General features: G+C 44.4%; 1 protein-coding gene across 2 annotated transcripts in view; it reads left to right on the forward strand.

The window, feature by feature from the left end:
* The window catches only part of PTPN4 (protein tyrosine phosphatase non-receptor type 4), a 246,725-nt gene that overhangs the window by 95,837 nt on the left and 129,870 nt on the right, over positions 1-21,018 (forward strand). For both annotated transcript variants that reach the window (XM_038743503.1, XM_038743495.1), the window contains exon 9: positions 5,522-5,610. In XM_038743503.1, the coding sequence (XP_038599431.1) occupies positions 5,522-5,610 (89 nt within the window). The remainder of the gene's footprint in view (positions 1-5,521; positions 5,611-21,018) is intronic.

Below are 21,018 nucleotides of genomic sequence, written 5' to 3' on the forward strand. Positions count from 1 at the left end.
CAACAACGGGCTCACAGTCTAGAAATATAGTTCACAGTCTTAATCCCCATTTTACAGATGAGACAACTGAGGCCCACAGCACCTGTATATATGTATATATGTTTGTATGTATTTATTACTCTATTTTATTTGTACATATTTATTCTATTTATTTTATTTTGTTAATATGTTTTGTTTTGTTGTCTGTCTCCCCCTTTTAGACTGTGAGCCCGCTGTTGGGTAGGGACCGTCTCTCTATGTTGCCAACTTGTACTTCCCAAGTGCTTAGTACAGTGCTGTGCACACAGTAGGCGCTCAATAAATACGATTGAATGAATGAAGTGACTTGCCCAAGGTCACACAGCAGACAGGAGGCAGAGCTGGGATTTCAACCTCAGTCCCTCTGACTCTCGGGCCCACGCTCTATCTCCTAGGCCACACTGCTTCTCTCGGGGGCTTCCATGTGGGCTAAAGTTAAACTCTGATATTCACCTCTGCGATAGAGCTCAAAGGTACCATCTTTGAGTCCATCAAGGAGCAGTATCTGTGTCTGATTTATTCATTCAGTCAGTCATATTCATTGAGTGCTTACTGTGTGCTGAGCACTGTACTGGGCGCATGAGAAAGTACAGTACAACAATAAACGGTGACATTCGCTGCCCACTCCGAGCTCACGGTCTAGAGAGGGCGAGACAGACATCAATACAAATAAATAAAGTTACAGATATGTACATAAGTGCCGTGCTCTGGGGCTGGGAGGGGGAAAGAACGAAGGGAGCAAGTCAGGGCGATGCCAAAGTGAGGGGGAAATGAGGAAAAGTGGAGCTTAGTCTGGTAAGGCCCTTTGAAGGAAATGTGTCTTCAGTAAGGCTTTGAACAGGGGGAGAGTCATTGTCTGTCAGATTTGACAGCGCTTAGAACAGTGCTTTGCACATAGTAAGCGCTTAACAAATGCCATTATTAATTAATTAATTTGAGGAGGGAGGGCATTTCAGGACAGAGGAAGGACGTGGGCTGGGGTAGGCGACAAGACAGGCGAAACCGAGGCACAATGAGAAGGTTAGCGGCAGTAGAGGAGCAAAGTGTGCAGGCTGGGTTGTAGGTGAGCTAGGAGGGGGCAAGGTGATGGAGAGCTTTAAAGCCAATGGTGAGGAGTTTTTGTTTGGTACAGAAGATGGCTAGGCAACGATTGGTGTTTTTTGAGGTGGGGGGTGGCGTGTCCTGAATGTTTTTGTAGAAAAATGATCTGGGCAGCAGAGTGAAGTAATAATAATAATGATGATGGCATTTATTAAGCGCTTACTATGTGCAAAGCACTGTTCTAAGCACTGGAGAGGTTACAGGGTGATCAGGTTGTCCCACGGGGGGCTCACAGTTTTAATCCCCATTTTACAGATGAGCTCACTGAGGCCCAGAGAAGTGAAGTGACTTGCCCAAGGTCACACAGCTGACAATTGGCAGAGCCAGGATTTGAACCCATGACCTCTGACTCCCAAGCCCGTGCTCTTTCCACTGAGCCACGCTGCTTAATAAGTAATAATAATAATGGCATTTATTAAGCACTTACTACGTGCAAAGCACTGTTCTAAGCACTGGGGAGGTTGCAAGGTGATCAGGTTGTCCCACGGGGGGCTCACAGTTTTAATCCCCATTTTACAGATGAGGTCACTGAGGCCCAGAGAAGTGAAGTGACTTGCCCAAGGTCACACAGCTGACAATTGGCAGAGCCGGGATTTGAACCCATGACCTCCGACTCCAAAGCCCGTGCTCTTTCCACCGAGCCAAGTAGGGACTGTAGCGAGAGACAGGATGCTGGGAGGTCAGTAAGGAAGCTGATGCGGTAATCCAGGCAGGATGGGATGAGTGATTGTACTAATTAAGGTACTTGTTAAGCTCTTACTATGTGTCAGGCACTGTACTAAGCGCTGGGGTGGATTGCATTAATGTGGTGACAGTTTGGATGGAGAGGAAAGGGTGGGTATTAACGATGTTTTCATGTTGGGACCGACAGGATTTGGTACTCTTTCCCAAATCCCAATCTCGGCCCTACCCAACAACGGGCAAACAGCAACCACTTAGTAGAGTCTGTTATTGCCATTACTTGAAATGCTCAGGGTTCTCAGTGAAGGTGAAATTGAGGAAGATCATTTGCAGACGTTTGTAGAACATGAACTTCATCTTTGTTCTACAAGAAAGAAAGTCCTGCCTAAGGTCAGCACTTAAACATAACTGAATCCTTTTAATGCTGTATTCTAGTGTGATCATGACCAAGCCACAGTATCTTGGCTCTTTATTTGTAAGAGAAAGCTGTAAGATTTTTTTCCCATTTTCTGTGATTCAGAGCTTGAATCACTCCTTTTTAGACAGCTCACTAAGTGACGGTTCAGCCCAGGGGCCATTTTTGGTTGCTGTTTTCTGCTCTTCCTGTTGTGATTGAGCCAGGTTTGATCGGGAGTGAAATAAATAGAAGCACGAGTGATAACATATGGCGGGTGTCACCCAAATGAATTATCAGTCAATAAGTGGGTTTTGTTGATACTTTTTTTTTACCAAATTCATCTTGCAAAAAATACACTGAGCAGGAAATGTAGTATTTGTTCTCTGGCAGGGTTCAGCCAAAGTGTATCGTGTGATAAGGTTGTTCTGAAAGCATCTGGGCACAGTATCATCCATTTCCTGGGTGGCAGTGGACTTTTAGGAAGGCATTGACCCAACTGATCGATCAATCAGTGACATATATTGAGTACTTAGTGTGCGCAGAGCGCTGTATGAACCACATGGAATCGGTAGACCCGTTCCTTGCCCAAAAGGAGCGTGTAGTCTAGAAGGAGAGACAAACATGGACCTAAATGCTGTGGGACTGAGAGTGGGGTGACTCTCAAGCGCTTTAAAGGGACAGATCCAATCACAGAGGTAATGCAGTAGGGAGAGGGACGAGGGGAATTGAGGGCTTAGTCAGAGAGGTGTCTTGGAGGAGATGTGTTTTTAATAAGGCTTTGACCGTGGGGAGAGTAGTGGTCTGTAGTAAATGAAGGGGGAAGGAGGTCGGCCGCGAGATAGACGAGATCGAAGTACGGTGAGCAGCTGGTTCAGGAATCCGGGGCAGGGGTGTGATCCTCAAATCACGGCTGCCCTCCCTGGAAAGTAAAAGAACCAGCAACTTTTCCCAGGTTCACCCACGGTTCGGCCCAGGGGCCACTTTTGGTTGCTGTTTTCTGCTCTTCCCGTTGTGATTGAGCCAGGTTTGATCGGGAGACTGAAATAGAAGCACTAGTGATAACATATGGCGGGTGTCACCCAAATGAATTATCAGTCTATAAGTGGCCTTTATTGAGTGCTTTCTGTGTGAAGGGTACTGTATTGAGCACTTGGGAGAGAACAGTAGAGTAAGTAGGCATGATCCCTGTCCTCTAGCAAGCTTACAATCAATCTAGCAATTATCAGAGAAAAAAGTATTCCACCTTAAATCTTTGGTGGGATTTTCAGGTGTAGGACTGTGAGCCCGTTGTTGGGTAGGGACCATTTCTATATGTTGCCGACTTGGACTTCCCAAGCACTTAATGCGGTGCTCTGCACACAGTAAGTGCTCAATAAATACAATTGAATGAATGAATGAATAAAAAACAACAAAGCAAAGCCAAAAAAACAACTATTTGTTAAGTGCTTACTATGTGCCAGGCACTGTACTAAACCCTGGGGTAAATCCGAGATCATCCGGGCAGACACAGTTCCTCTCTCCAAAGGGTTCACAGTGTAAGGAGAAGGGACAACAGGTATTGAATGCCCATTTTGCAGATGGGGCTGGAACTGTCAATCAGGCAGACTCCCAAGCCTAAAGATGCAGTTTCAGAAAGAAAAAAACACGTACAAAGTACATTTCCCAGGTAGGTTCCCTTTGTTCTTTGGCAGCTTGTGGCAAGAGGCACAAGTTGCAAATCCTTCATGTGACTAGTTGAAAATGACCCTACCAGCCACTCACTCAATAGCGCTTAGTACAGTGCCCTGCACACAGTAAGCGCTCAATAAATGCGATTGAATGAATGAATGAACTATTTAAAGGTGTTGTCATCACCTTGGGAAAGAGCCAAGCCTAATTGGCTTGGAAGTAGAATGATTAGGCAAGGAAATGGAGGGTGGGTGAAGGAACATAGTATTTTCCACCATTCCCTGGGGCACTGCAGAGATGCAAAAGCCATCTGAAGGTGACTTTTTAATTTCAAATCTCCAACTCTGTCTTTCATTCATTCATTCATTCAATCAATCGTATTTATTGAGTGCTTACTGAGTGTAGAGCACTGTACTAAGCGCTTTGGAAATACAAGTTGGCAACACGCAGAGACGGTCCCTACCCAACAGCGGGCTCACAGTCTAGAAGGGGGAGACAGACAACAAAACAAAACATGTGGACAGGAGTCAAGTCATCAGAATAAACAGAAGTCATATTTACTGAACATTGTATTGTGTGGAGAGCACTGTACTGAAGCCTTGGGAGAGTACAATATAACAATAAACAGACACATTTCTTGCCCACAAAGAGCTTACAGTCTAGAGGGAGAGACAGACATTAATACAAGTAAGTTACAGATATATATATATCTGTATATATACCTAAGTGTATATTTCTAGACTGTGAGCCCACTGTCGGGTAGGGACTGTCTCTATGTGTTGCTGACTTGTACTTCCCAAGCGCTTAGTACAGTGCTCTGCACACAATAAGTGCTCAATAAATATGATTGATTGATTGATTGATTAAGTGCTGTAGGGCTGGGAAGGGGAATGAATAAAGGAAGCAAGTCAGGGTGATAGAGAAGGGAGTGGGAGAAGAGCAAAGGGGGGGCTTAGGGAAGGCCTCTTGGAGGAGATGTGCCTTCGATAAGGTTTTGAAGGGAAGGAGGGTAATTGTCTGTTGGAGTTGAGGAGGGAAGACATTCCAGGCCAGAGGTAGGACGTGGGCTAGGAGTCGGCGACAAGATAGACGAGATTGAGGTACAGCGAGAAGAATAGTGTTAGAGGAGCGAAATGTGCAGGCTGGGTTGTAGGAGATTAGCGAGGTGAGGTAGGAGGGGGCAAAGTGATTCAAGCCCCCTAGATGGTAAGCTCATTATGGGCAGGGAAACTGTCTACCAACTCTGTTATGTCAGCGTCTCCCAAATGCTTAGTACAGTGCACTAAATAACACTGATTGATTGATTCAAGTATACTAGCCCCTCGGACCCTTCCAGCTGAGTCACTTCCTTAGGGTGACTTCCATTCTTCTCTGATGCCATCCGGCTGTTAGCCAGGAAAAAAACTTGAACTTCAGATCTGAAAACCCGTTTCAGTTGGCAATCCTATTTTGTGTTCTTCCATACGAAGGGAAGAAAAGAGATGGAAAATTTCGGTTTACTGCTGTTTACATTTTGTGTGATTCAATTCTAGCGAGTCGCTTTTGAAAACTTGCCCCTTACTGTTAAGTAATATTTGCTCCCTCTTCCGTATATTAGTCTGAAAAATTCAAACCTGTCATTCTGTTTTGCAATGTGTTTTTTATTCTTTTTTGAAGGATCAAAGTAACAATGAAATTATGATTGGAGTGATGTCAGGAGGAATACTAATTTATAAGAACAGGGTACGAATTAACACCTTTCCATGGTAAGAAACTCCTACTTCCATCACTGCCTTTGCTTATAAAATTACATATAGTCTGTTTTTTACTTTCAAGAAATTGTATTTGATTACACTTGTTTAAAGGGATTCAATTTGTACCTAATCCCATTTGTGAATCTACCTATAAAGTACAAGTGAACTGTCTTCATATGGAATCTTGATTCTTGCCATTAGACTAAGCTGTCACAGTCTTTCACTTGTTACCTTTACTGTTATGGTTGCTTGTGATTAAATAACGTATTGTCAGCTACTTTTGGTAATCTGACTAAGGTTTTTAAATATTTTGATTATTTACCAGCTACAGCCTGTTAAAATTAGCGGCCTAGAAGGAAGATGAAAATACATGAGGGGAGTCCATTGGGTGGAGCCTGAATGGGTCTTTGAGAGGCAGTAGATACCTTATATCGACTGAGTTTATTATTAATTTTAATAATAATAATAGTATCTGTTAAGTGCTTACTTTGTGCCAAGCACTGCTCTGAAGCGCTGAGTACAGTGCTAAGTGCTTAGTATAGTGCTGAGCACTTAGTACAGTGCTCTGCACACAGTAAGCGCTCAAGAAATATGATTGAGTGAATGAATGGGGTAGATAGAAGGTTATCAGGTTATCCCAATTAGGCTCACAGTTTTAATCCCCATTTTACAGATGTGGTAACTGAGGTGCAGAGAAGTGAAGTGACTTGACCAAGTTCACACAGCAGACAAATGGTGGAGCCGGGATTAGAACCTACGTCCTCTGAAGCCCAGGCCCGGGCTCTTTCCACTAAAGAAGCAGCGTGAGAAGCAGCGTGGCTTAGTGGAAAGAGCCCGGGCTTTGGAGTCAGAGGTCAGGGGTTCAAATCCCAGCCCCGCCACTTGTCAGCTGTGTGACTTTGGGCAAGTCACTTCACTTCTCTGTGCCTCAGTTCCCTCATCTGTAAAATGGAGATTAAGACTGTGAGCCCCCTGTGGGACAACCTGGTCATCTTGTAACCTTCCCAGCGCTTAGAACAGTGCTTTGCACATAGTAAGAGCTTAATAAATGCTGTTATTATTATTATTATTACTAAGCCATACTGCCTCTCATTTGTTAACCGCTTACTAGATGTCAAGCACTGTACTAAGCGCTGGGGTAGATACAAGATAAGTAGGCGCCACATGGAACTTATCATCAGGAGGGAGAACAGATGTTGAATCCCCATTTTGCAGATGAGAGAACGGAGGTCCAGAGAAGTGAGTTGCCCAAGGTCACACAGCAGGGAAGTGGTGGAGCTGGGATTAGAACTCAGGTTCTCCGTCTCCCAGGCTCTTGCTCTTTTCACTGGGCCGTGCTGTTTCTCGCGAGGAGTACGTCAGCGTGCTAGACCGATTAAGTGACAGCTTGCACTTTTCCTTCCCCTCCATCCTGGAGCGTATACCAACCGAAAATTATTTTTTGCCTCACGCCAAAGAAAGTGGGTCATTCTGAGGAAGAAGAGCACAGTCTATATCCCTTCTGTTACTTGAGTACCAATCCCCTTTTCGTTCTTGTCATTTTCACCTAAGACTTTATTAACATCATATACAGTTTCTCTCCCAAAAATAACATAGTTTTTTAGCTTATTTTATTCAGTTATCACTCTGAAAATGATTTTTTTCCCAGAATAAAATCTGGGAAAAACCCTAAGGAGTCACTTGGGAAGCCTGCTACCTCGAGGCAATGGAATGACTGAAGTGTCCAGAACAGGGGAGTTCTTCTTTCAAAGGAACAAGAGTATAGGCTCTCCAGGGTTTCACAATCTGTCAGTGGCATTCGAACGCTTACTGTGGCACAGCACTGAACTAAGCACTTGGGGGAAAATAGCCAACACAGTTGGTAGACGTGTTCCCTGCCCACAACAAACTTGCCCTTAGTAGCCTGAACCAGTATCCTAACTCTCAAAAGTCACCAGTGACCTCCTTCTTGCTAAATAATAATGATAATAATGATGATGATGATGATGATGGCATTTATTAAGCACTTACTATCATCATCATCATCATCAATCGTATTTATTGAGCGCTTACTATGTGCAGAGCACTGTACTAAGCGCTTGGGAAGTACAAATTGGCAACATATAGAGACAGTCCCTACCCAACAGTGGGCTCACAGTCTAAAAGGGGGAGACAGAGAACAAAACCAAACATACTAACAAAATAAAATAAATAGGATAGATATGTATAAGTAAAATAAATAAATAAATAAATAGAGTAATAAATATGTACAAACATATACATATATACAGGTGCTGTGGGGAAGGGAAAGACGTAAGGGGGGGATGGAGGGGGGGACGAGGGGGAGAGGAAGGAAGGGGCTCAGCCTGGGAAGGCCTCCTGGAGGAGGTGAGCTCTCAGCAGGGCCTTGAAGGGAGGAAGAGAGCTAGCTTGGCGGATGGGCAGAGGGAGGGCATTCGAGGCCCGGGGGATGATGTGGGTCGGAGGCTTTACTATGTGCAAAGCACTGTTCTAAGTGCTGGGGAGGTTACAAGGTGATCAGGTTGTCCCACAGGGAGCTCACAGTCTTAATCCCCATTTTACAGATGAGGTAACTGAGGCACAGAGAAGTGAAGTGACTTGCTCAAAGTGTCACAGCTGACAATTGGCAGAGCCGGGATTTGAACCAATGGCCTCTGACTCCAAAGCCCGGGCTCTTTCCACTGAGCCACGCTGCTTCTCTAAATCCAACGGCTCCTACTCTATCCTAATCCTCCTCGACCTCTCAGCTGCCTTTGACACTGTCAACCATGCCCTCAACACACTATCCAACCTTGGCTTCACAGACTCCGTCCTCTCCTGGTTCTCCTCTTATCTCTCTGGCCATACATTCTCAGTCTCCTTCGCGGGCTCCTCCCCGCCTCCCATCCCCTTACTGTAGGGTTTCCTCAAGGGTCAGTTCTTGGTCCCCTTCTGTTCTCCATCTATACTCCCTCCCTTGGTGAACTTTCATTCATTCATTCAATCGTATTCACTGAGCGCTTACTGTGTGCAGAGCACTGTACTGAGCGCTTGGGCAGTACCAATAGGCAACATATAGAGATGGTCCCTACCCAACAACGGGCTCAGACTTCAACTATCCTCTCTATGCGGATGATACCCAAATCTATATCTCCACCCCTGCTCTCTCTCCCTCCCTCCAGGCTTGTATCTCCTCTTGCCTTTGGAAAATCTCCACCTGGATGTCCACCTGCCACCTAAAACTCAACATGTCCAAGACTGAGCTCCTTATCTTCCCTCCCAAACCCTGTCCTCTCCCTGACTTTTTCATCACTGTGGACGGCACTACCATGCTTCCCGTTTCACAAGTCCGCAACTTTGGTGTCATCCTTGACTCCGCTCTCTCATTCACCCAGCATATCCAATCCGTCACCAAAACCTATCGGTCTCACCTTCATAGCATCGCCAAGATCCACCCTTTCCTCTCCATCCAGACCGCTACCTTGTTAGTACAATCACTTTTTCTCTCCTGACTGGATTACTGCATCAGCCTCCTTTCTGATCTCCCATCCTCCTGTCTCCCCCAACTTCAGTCTATACTTCACGCCGCTGCCCGGATCATCTTTGTGCAGAAATGCTCTGGGCATGTCACCCCCCTCCTCAAAAATCTCCAGTGGTTGCCTGTCAACCTTCAAATCGAGCAAAAACTCCTCACTGTTGGTTTGAAAGCTGTCCATCACCTTGTCCCTTCTTACCTCACCTTCCTTCTCTCCTTCTACATCCCAGCCCGCACACTCCACTTCTCTGCTGCTAACCTTCCCACTGTGCCTCGTTCTAGCCTGGAACACCCTCCCTCCTCAAATCCGCCCATCAAACTTCCCCCTTCAAAACCCTACTGAAAGTGCACCTCCTCCAAGAGGCCTTCCCAGACTAAGCCCCCCTTTTCCTCAGCTCCCCCTCCCCTTCCCATCACCACGATCCATTCATTCATTCAGTCGTATTTATTGAGCGCTTACTGTGTGCAGAGCACTGTACTAAGCGCTTGGGAAGTACAAGTTGGCAACATATAGCCAACAACGGGCTCACAGTCTAGAAGGGGGAGACGGACAACAAAACAAAACGATGCACTCCCTTTGCTCCACCCCCCTCCCAGCTCCACAGCACTTGTGTATATGTGTACATATCTATAATGCTATTTATATTAATGCCTGTTTATTTGTCTTGATGTATATATATCTCTAATTCTGAATATTTATATTGACGCTATTGATGCCTATTTACTTATTTTGATGTCTGTCTCCCCCCTTCTAGACTGTAAGCCCATCGCAGGCAGGAATTCTCTCTCTTTATTGCCGACTTTCCAAGTGCTTAGTACATTGCTCTGCACACAGTAAGCACTCTAAATACGATTGAATGAATGAATAAATAATAATGATAATAATAATGACGGCATTTGTTAAGCGCTTACTCTGTGCAAAGCACTGTTCTGAGCACTGGGGTAGATACAAGGTAATCAGGGTGTCCCACGTAGGGCTCACGGGCTTCATCCCCATTTTACAGATGAGGGAACTGAGGCCCAGAGAAGTTCAGTGACTTAGCCAAAGTCATACAGCTGACAAGTGGCTGAAGCGGGATTAGAACCCACAACCTCTGATTGCCAAGCCCTGGCTCCTTCCATGAACAAGATGATTTACTAGTGAATGGACATGAAGAGTGAAAGCATTTAGAACCCCTACCTACCTTTGGGCCCTGAGGCAAATCTTTCATTTCACGAGGAGACATTGGAGCAGAACACCTTTATTATCATTTTTTCAGCTCTTGCAAGACTCCCCCAGTAAAGACCTTTTCAAATTTATATTCTCATTTCTATACGTATTCAAGAGGCTTAAAGACTCTTAAAGTGGTCTATACGTATTCAAGAGGCTTAAAGACTCTTAAAGTGGTCTATTAAAATGAATCTTTGCCTTATCCATAACAATGATTTCGGTCATAAAGGGAGAGTTCATGCAGAAGTGAGGTTCCCAGCTATTTTGTTACGAGGATTATTGTTTCATTATGCAAATTGCTCTTGTGACATTTTATTGTACAAGCAATCGTTTCAGACAATGCCATGTCAGTTCAGTATTGTGAAAGAAATTGAATTGTATAAAAATTATAATCTCTTGGCATCACTTGCATCTGAATGAGGAAGGCTTTTAATGTACACTGCATTAGAATATATAGCTGATATTCCTCACATTTTTGGCCTATTACTTGCAATAGCAGTGAAGCTTCTGTGGAACTGAGTGTGATTTTATTTTTCTGGTAGTCATTATAGTCAGGAGTCAGAAGAACCTGGGTTCTAATCCCGGTTCTGCCACTTGTCTGCCGTGTGACCTTGGGCAAGTCACTTCACTTAGAGAAGCAGCGTGGCTCAGTGGAAAGAGCCCGGGCTTTGGAGTCAGAGGTCATGGGTTCGAATCCCGACTCTGCCACATGTCTGCTGTGTGACCTTGGGCAAGTCACTTAACTTCTCTGAGCCTCAGTTACCTCATCTGTAAAGTGGGGAATAAGACTGTGAGCCCCACGTGGGACAACTTGATCACCTTGTATCCCCCCCCCAGCTCTTAGAACAGTGCTCTGCACATAGTAAGCACTTAACAAATGCCATTATTATTTATTTATTTATTATTCTCGGGCCTCAGTTACCTCATCTGGAAAATGGGAATTAAGACTGGAAGCCCTATGTGGAACAGGGACTGTGTACACCCCAGTTACCTTGCATCTACCCCAGCTCTTAGTACAGTGCCTGGCACATAGTAAGTGCTTAACAAATACCACAATTATCATTGTTATTATTACTATAATAGAGAAGCAGCATGGCTCAGTGAAAAGAGCCCGGGCTTTGGAGTCAGAGGTCATGGGTTCAAATCCCTGCTCCTCCAACTGTCAGCTGTGTGACTTTGGGCAAGTCACTTAACTTCTCTGTACCTCAGTTACCTCATCTGTAAAATGGGGTTTAAGACTGTGAGCCCCCTGTGGGACAACCTGATCACCTTTTAACCTCTTCAGCGCTTAGAACAGTGCTTTGCACATAGTAAGCGCTTAATAAATGCCATTATTAGGGGAAGCAGCGTGGCTCAGTGGAAAGAGCTCGGGCTTTGGAGTCAGAGGTCATCAGTTCAAATCCCGGCTCCGCCACTTGTCAGCTGTGTGACTTTGGGCAAGTCACTTCTCTGGGCCTCAGTTCCCTCATCTGTAAAATGGGGATTAAGACTGTGAGCCCCCCATGGGACAACCTGATCACCTTGTAAACTCTGCAGCGCTTAGAACAGTGCTTTGCACGTAGTAAGCGCTTAGTAAATTCCATCATTATTATTATAATGTTTGGAAGTGAAGCTCACGTAGCAACTTAACTGGCCATTTAATTTTGCTCACTGCAGCACAGGTAGAGAACCAACCAACAGTAGAATTTTGGGATAATAATAATAATAATGGCATTTATTAAGCGCTTACTATGTGCAAAGCACTGTTCTAAGCGCTGGATCCAGGGGATGCACTGCAGGAGCAGGGTCCTTTGAGTGTTGCTTGCAGGAATTACCACTGATAGTTCTCCATCACTCAGTCAATCAATTAATGGAATTTCCTGAGCCCTGACTGTGTGCAGAGCACTGAACTAAACTCTTAGCACTCTACTCTTTGGGAATTTACAGAATAAATTCTAAGACATTATGTCAGCACACTTTCATTTCTTGATAAAGTCAGCGGAGCAGAAGTTAAAGATTTTTACTCATTCATTCAATCATATTTATTGAGCACTTTAGGTTTGGCCATGGATCTGGACACAGTAAGCGCTCAATAAATACGATTGAATGAATGAATGAATCTGGTGGGACAGCCAAAGGGGTGGGTGTAATATTCATTCAGTCCTTTCTCTGACCTACAATTTTTGTTACGGCTTTTGTTAAGCCCTTAATATAAACCTAATCCTGCCTCCGCCACTTGTCTGCTGTGTGACTTTTGGCAAATCACTTAACTTCTCTGTGTCTCAGTTACCTCATCTGTAAAATGGGTATTAAGACTATGAGCCCCCGTGGGATGACCTGATTACACTGTATCTACCCCAGTGCTTAGAACAGTGCTTGACACATAGTAAGCGCTTAAACAAATACCATAATTATTATTATTGTTATTATTATTATTATTATCCAGGCAGTGCACTAAGTACTGGGGCAGATATACATGGTGAGCAGATTGAACACAGTCCATGTCCCTCATGGGGCTCACAGTCTTAAATCCCCGTTTTACGGATGAGGTAACTGAGGCACAGAGAAGTGACTTGCCCAAGGTCACACAGCAGACAAGTGGTGGAACTAGGATTAGAACCCAGGCCTTCTGACCCCCGGGTCCATATTTTCTCCACTTAGCCACACTGCTTCTCAGTTGCCGTAAGATTTCAGAGGAAGTACCACTGTTTCTGTGTCTGAACAAAGGAAAAGTTTCCCACTATGGAACTCCTTTCTGCTGCCATAAATATCTGAGAAGCAGCGTGGCTTAGTGCAAAGAGCACAGGCTGGGAGTCAGAAGACGTGGGTTCTAATCCCGGCTCCACCACTTGTGTGCTGCGTGACCTTAGGCAAGCCACTTGACTTCTCTGTGCCTCAGTTACCTCATCTGTAAAATGGAGATTAAGCCTGTAAACTCCACGTGGGACCACCTCATTACTCTGTATCTACCCTTGTGCTTAGAACAGTGCTTGGCACATAGTCAACGCTTAACAAATACCATCGTCTTTATTATTATCTGAACTCGAGTTTTGGAGGGCTGTTCATTATTCATTCATTCAATCGTATTTATTGAGCACTTACTGTGTGCAGAGCACTGTTCTAAGCGCTTGGGAAGTCCATACAGAGACGGTCCCTACCCAACAGCGGGCTCACAGTCTAGAAGAGGGAGACAGACAACAAAACAAAACATATTAACGAAATAAAATGAATAGAATATAAATATGTACAAGTAAAATAAATAGAGTAATAAATCTGTACAAACATATATACAGGGCTGTTATATTGGTGTACTCACCCAAGCTCTTAATACGGTGCTGTGCACATAGTAAGCATTCAATATACAATTGATTCACGTACTATTCATTGCAAGCAGTCACCCCAAGGTACAATTCACCATAGGTTTGCAACATAGATGCAGAAGGTTTTTTTTTTTAATCGTCATTGGAGGAACATAGTTTTATGGCATTGCATCCATTTTTTAAATCATTAGATCAGATATGATTGAGCATTAACAAAAATAAGATGCGACATTTTAATTAAATGTCTGTAAAACAAATAAAATGGCAGGAGTTAGAGTATTCAACATATTAGGGGGAAAACGTCAAAGAATCTGGGATTTCCCTACTGAGAACTAGAGTTTTGAGAAGCAGAAAAAGGAAGAGGCTAGAATTTTGAATGAAAAGCAAGTTGTTAGAGTTATCAGACATGGCTCAAGAAGAGGTTGATGGGGAGTGGCCAGAGTTTAGGATTTGGGCAGAAAGAAGTCCAAGGAATAAAAATTACGTTCTAGCTTCCGGAAAAGAATGGCTTCTAAACAGGGAATCCCTGGGGGTCATGCTCGATAAACTTTTCTAATCCCTGCCAAACCCATCTTGACTGGAGTAAGTATAGGCAGGGGAGAGAAACAGGATTGTACTTTCCTAAGCGCTTAGTACAGTTCTCTGCACACAGTAAGCACTCAATAAATACGATTGAATGAATAATTGAATAAATGGCACACTCTGACTTGCTTGGCTCTAAAGTGGGGTCGATTGTGGTTCACCAGACCAGTGTTGAAGTAGATTCTTTGCTTTCAGGCTGGGTCTCCCTGCTTCCTGGACTCTTAACAATTCCCTTCTCAAAACTGCATGGCGTAGGGACAAAAGCTAATAATAATAATCGTGGTATTTGTTATGTACTCACTGTAGCTTAATGGATAGAGCCCAGTCCTGGGAGTCAAAAGGTCATGAGTTTTAATATTGCCTCCACCACTTGTCTGTTGTGTGATTTGGGGCAAGTCGCTTCATTTCTCCGTGCCTCCCCTCCGTTACCTCGTCTGTAAAATGGAGATTGAGATCGTGAGCCCCACATGGGACAGGGGCTGTTTTCCTTGTATCCACCCCAACACTTAGTACAGTGCCTGGCACATAGTAAGTGCTTAACAGGTACCACAGTTCATCATCAACAATCGTATTTATTGAGCACTTACTGTGTGCAGAGCACTGTATTAAGCGCTTGGTAATATAATTAATATAATAATATAACATAATATAATATAATATATAATATAATATAAGATAAGATAAGATATAATATAATTAATATAATTATTATAATAATAGAATTTGTTATGTGCTTACTATGTGCCAAGCACCATTCTAAGCACTGGGGTAAATACAAGGCAATCGGGTTGCCCCACTTGGGCTCACAGTCTCAATCCCCATTTTACAGATGAGGGAACAGAGGCCCAGAGAAGTGAAGTGACTTGCCCAAGATCACACAGCAGACAACTGGCGGAGAGGGGATTAGAATAGAATAGAGGTCCCTCTGACCTCTATTATGTGACAAGCACTATTCCAAGTGCAAGGGTAGATACAAGATCAGAGAAGCAGCATGGCTCAGTGGAAAGAGCTCGGGCTTGGGCGTCAGAGGATGTGGGTTCTAATCCTGCCCCCACCACTTGTCTGCTGTGTGACCCTGGGCAAGACACTTAACTTCCATGTGCCTCAGTTACCTCATCTGGAAAATCGGGATTAAGTCTGTGAGCTCCACGTGAGACAACCGGATTACCTTGTATTTACCCCAGCACTTAGACCAGTGCTTGGCACAAAGCGCTTAACAAATACCATAATTATTATTATTATCTTCAGGTCCCACGAGGGACTCACAGGCTAATTAGGAGAAAGAACAGGTATTGAATCCCCATTTTACAAACGAGGTATCTGAGGCCCAGCGAAGTGCAGTGACTTGCCCAAGGTCACAGCAGATAAGTCACAGAGGCTGGATTAGAACCCAGGTCCTTCTAACTTCCAGGCCTGTGTTCAAGCCACTAGGTCACCCTCCTGCTTGAGCTTACAGACTAAGCGGGGAGACAAACAATTGAAATAGATAAATGAAATTACAGATAGGTACATAAGTGCTGTGGGGCTGAGGGCAGAGTGAATAAAGGGGGAAAATTCTAGTGCAGAAGGGAATTGGAGAAGAGGCAATGGGGGCTTATAAAAAAATAATAATAATGGCATTTATTAAGCGCTTACTATGTGCAAAGCACTGTTCTAAGCGCTGGGGAGGTTACAAGGTGATCAGGTTGTCCCACGGGGTGGGGGGCTCACAGTCTTAATCCCCATTTTCCAGATGAGGTAACTGAGGCCCAGAGAAGTTAAGTGATTTGCCCAAAGTCACACAGCTGACAATTGGTGGAGCCGGGATTTGAACCCATGACCTCCGACACCCAAGCCCGGGCTCTTTTCCACTGAGCCACGCTGCTTAGTCAGGGAAGGCCTCTTGGAGGAGACGTGCTTTTAATAAGACTTTGAAGATGGGGAGAGTTGTTGTCTGTGAGATGTGAAGCGGGAGGGAATCCAGGCAAGAGGTCGACAGCCAGCTGGACGAGATCGAGGGAAGTGAAGCGAAGCGTGCGGGCTGGATTGGAGGAGAGGAGCGAGTTGAGGTAGGAGGAAGCAGGGCGATTGAGTGCTCTTAAGCCAATGATGAGGAATTTTTTATTTGACGTTGATGGTTGCCCAGCTGGAGTTTCTTGAGGAGAGGGGAAACCTGTTCTGAACGTTTTTGTAGAAAATTGATCTGAACGGCAGAGTGAAGTATGGCCTGGACTGGGGGAACTGTGAGGGACAGTTTTGTTTTGTTGTCTGTCTCCCCCTTCTAGACTGTGAGCCCGTTGTTGGGTTGGGACCGTCTCTATATGTTGCTGACTTGTACTTCCCAAGCACTTAGTACAGTGCTCTGCACACAGTAAGCGCTCAATAAATGCGATTGAATGAATGAATGAATGTTGCCAACTTGTACTTCCCAAGCGCTTAGTACAGTGCTCTGCACCCAGTAAGCGTTCAATAAATACGACTGAATGAATGAATGAGTGTTGATGGTTGCCCATCTGGAGTTTCTTGAGGAGAGGGGAAACCTGTTCTGAACGTTTTTGTAGAAAAATGATCTGAAGGGCAGAGTGAAGTATGGACTGGACTGGGGGAACTGTGAGGGACAGTTTTGTTTTGTTGTCTGTCTCCCCCTCCTAGACTGTGAGCCCGTTGTTGGGTAGGGACCGTCTCTATATGTTGCCTACTTGGACTTCCCAAGAGCTTAGTACAGTGCTCTGCACACAGTAAGCGCTCAATAAATACGATTGATTGATTGAATGAATGAATGGGGAGAGATAGGAGGAGGGAAGTCAGCAAGGAGACTGATACAGTAATCAAGGAGGGATTGGAGGTTCATGAGGAGTGGCGAAGTACAGACTGAGCAAGTTAGAAATTTTTTTCTGTCTTTCCCCAAGGCAGATGCACATACTGTCCATGTTTCTTGTTTTGGGCAAGATTCATGCCCAAATGACAAATGGACCGCAACCTGGGACAGAGAGAAGCAGCGTGGCTTAGTGGAAAGAGCCTGGGTTTAGGAGTCAGAGGTTGTGGGTTCTAATCTGGGTTCCGCCACCTATCAGCTGTGTGACCTTGGGCAAGTCACTTAAATTATCTGGGCTTCAGTTCTCTCATCTGTAAAATGGGGATTAGGACTGTGAGCCCCCCGTGGGACAACCTGATTACCTTGTATCTTCCCCAGTGCTTAGAACAGTGCTTGGCAGATAGTAAGCGCTTAACAAATGCCATCATCATCCTCATGTCGGCATGCCCCTTGGGAAGGCTGGGTGGCCTAGTAGCTGAGGGAGGGACTGGGAGTCAGAAGACCCAGTTTCTAGTCCCGTCTCCTCAACGGGCCTGCTGTGGGACCTTGGGCAAGTCACTTAACTTCCCTGAACTTCTGTTTCCTCCTATACAAAACATTCATTCATCCATTCAATCGTATTTATTGAGCGCTTATTGTGTGCAGAGCACTGTACTAACCACTTGGGAAGCAGAGAAGCAGCGTGGCTCAGTGGAAAGAGCACGGGCTTTGGAGTCAGAGGTCATGGGTTCGAATCCCGGCTCCCCCACATGTCTGCTGTGTGACCTTGGGCAACTTCTCAGAGCCTCAGTTACCTCATCTGTAAAATGAGGATGATGACTGTGAGCCCCACGCCGGGCAACCTGATCACCTTGTATCCCCCTGCCAGCGCTTAGAACAGTGCTTTGCACATAGTAAGTGCTTAACAAATGCCATTATTATTATTATTATTGCAAGTTGGCAACAAAACAGGATTAGAATATCTATACTCCCTCTGAAACTGTGAGCCCCGCATGGTGCAGGGACTGTGTCAACTGTGTCTACCTAGTTTATCCCATGTGTATCCCAGCACTTAGCACAGTACTGATGTGTATCACAGTACTTAGCACAGTGTGAGCCCCCCGTGGGACAATCTGATCACCTTGTAACCTCCCCAGCGCTTAGAACAGTGCTTTGCACATAGTAAGCGCTTAATAAATGCAATTATTATTATTATTACTGGGTACATAATAAGCACTGAATAAATTCCATCGTTATTCTGCTTTGGTGTGATCCGAACCAGAAAGCATCATTACTGAAGTCTTTCCTGTTCCAGGTTGCCCATGAGGCTTTAGTTTAACTAAAGGTGGTAGAAATCAAATTAGCAACCAGTGTGTGCCTCTGAATCACTTAGACTACTCAAGGGCTTGAAGGAAAACAAGAACATAAATTGAGTGGTTAATCATTTCGCGGGGGCACTAGGACTCTCTTGGAAAGTTTTCAAATGGCTCTGGTGCAAAATACTCTGCTTTCCAGTAGGTTTCAAGAACCGTGTGCATTTTCACCATTTGGAGAGCTATCTCTAGCAAAATCTAAAAAAAATCCAATGGTTTCCTCCTTTAAGGTAAATATTTAGAAACATTGTCCTAATGTTATTTGGCACAGCCCAGTTCTGTGATACCCACGTATCTGGAGTTTAGTCAGAATCCACCATGTAATGCTTTATTTTGCTTTCCTTTGCAGGAAGCATTTCTGACTAACCTTTAAGAGTTTATTTTTTACAGCCACGTTTTTGGGGTCACTGACTTTATTTTTGAACATGCGAATGCGATCCCCTATAAATTTCTCGGTCGTTAAATTTACACTCGCTAATGAGAAACGTGACTAGTGAGAAGAAAGAATTTTTTTTCCTTCGCACGTACCTGGGTTCCAATCCCCGCTCCTCCATTTATCTGATGTGTGACCTTGGGCAGGTCACTTCACTTCTCTGTGCCTCAGTTCATCTGTAAAATGGGAATTAAGACTGTGAGCCCTATGTGGGGCAGGGACTGTGTCCAACCTGATTAGCTCGTATCTAGAACAGGGCCTAGCATATAGTAAGCGCTTAACAAATGTAATTTTTAAAAAATGGCCCTCATGGGACAGGGACCGTGTCTTAATTCACTCTATGTATTCCGTCCTATGCTTATCATTCATTCATTCATTCATTCAATCGTATTTATTAAGCGCTTTCTGTGTGCAGAGCACTGTAGGAAGTCAGCAACATATAGATACAGTCCCTACCCAACAACGGGCTCACAATCTAGAAGGGGGAAGCACAATGCTTTGCACATAGTAGGCACTTAATAAACACTCTTATTACTACTTCTACGATGGGAGGCTTCAATAAAGTTGTGTTCTTTTTGTCCACGAGTCGGCCAGAATCACATGGTAATAAAAATTGCACTCTAGGTTATTATTTTGATATTTATTCATTCATTCATTCAATCAATCATATTTATTGAGCGCTTACTGTGTGCGGAGCACCGTACTAAGTGCTTGGGAAGTACAAATCAGCAACATATAGAGACGGTCCCTACCCAACAAAGTTGCCCTATTTCATCATCAGTGGTATTCATTGAGCACTTTCTGTGTGAAGAGCACTGTACTGGGAACGTCTCATGTTATAGTGAGTTTCCTGAGGACAGAAGTGATTGTACCAGGTATGTTTTATGCTTACCTGATACAATATATTAAAACTGTCTCACTACATATTTGAAATCCACTTCAAAAAATTATAAATGGGGATACCTAGTATCTTTACCTAGAGACTTTCCCCCTCCTCCCCCTCTCTATCCCCCCCCATCCCCCCCAGCCTTACCTCCTTCCCTTCCCCAGAGCACCTGTATATATGTACGTATGTTTGTACATATTTATTACTCTGTTTATTAATTTATTTTATTTGTACATATTTATTCTATTTATTTTATTTTGTTACTATGTTTTGTTGTCTGTCTCCCCCTTCTAGACTGTGAGCCCACTGTTGGGTAGGGACCGTCTCTATACGTTGCCAACTTGTACTTCCCAAGCGCTTAGTACAGTGCTGTGTACACAGTAAGCTCTCAATAAATACGATTGAATGAATGAATGAATGAATGAATGAATGATACAAGGATGCACCTTACTGAGTGCTTATTATGTATCGAGCACTCTTCTAAGTTAATAGATACAAGTGAAGGTCAGGCACACTCCCTGTCCCAAATGGGGCTCCATGTCTAACTAGGAGTGGGGTAGGGTTTAATCCCCATTTTCCAGAATAGGTTGCTGATACCCAGAGAAGTGAATGACTTGCCCAAGGTCTCACAGTGGGGAAGTGGTGGAACCAAGGGTTCTGGATCCTCAGCCTGTGCTTTTTCCACTAGGCCATGCTGCTTCCCCAGGCCATGCCACTACCCCTTGGCCCTGTGGTTTGCCTTTCCCTCCCAGTGTTAAAGAATTATTAATTAGAATTAGTTAGAATTATTATTTAGAATTATTAAAACTTTCTTTTGGGAAGTAGATGTTACGACTCGAGTGAATGTAGCGATGTAGCATTCACAGTGATTACGGTCCGCTCTTTAAAACGTGCTTTCTCTTTCTATGTACCCTTTGTAATATTGAAATTGCCTTACTTGGGTTTGTTCTGCCTCCTTAGAGAAGCAGCGTGGCTCAGTGGAAAGAGCACGGGCTTTGGAGTCAGAAGTCATGGGTTCAAATCCCAGCTCCGCCAATTCAATCGTATTTATTGAGCGCTTACTGTGTGCAGAGCACTGCACTAAGCGCTTGGGAAGTACAAGTTCCATAGAGAAGTTCCAAGTTCTCCATAGAGAAGCAGCGTGGCTCAGTGGAAGGAGCCCAGGCTTTGGAGTCGGAGGTCATGGGTTCAAGCCCCAGCTCCACCAATTGTCAGCCATGTGACTTTGGGCAAGTCACTTCACTTCTCTGGGCCTCAGTTACCTCATCTGTAAAATGGGGATTAAAACTGTGAGCCCCCCGTGGGACAACCTGATCACCTTGTAACCTCCCCAGCGCTTAGAACAGTGCT

The sequence above is a fragment of the Tachyglossus aculeatus genome, chromosome 1 (assembly GCF_015852505.1).
Source record: "Tachyglossus aculeatus isolate mTacAcu1 chromosome 1, mTacAcu1.pri, whole genome shotgun sequence".
Classification (NCBI taxonomy): domain Eukaryota; kingdom Metazoa; phylum Chordata; class Mammalia; order Monotremata; family Tachyglossidae; genus Tachyglossus; species Tachyglossus aculeatus.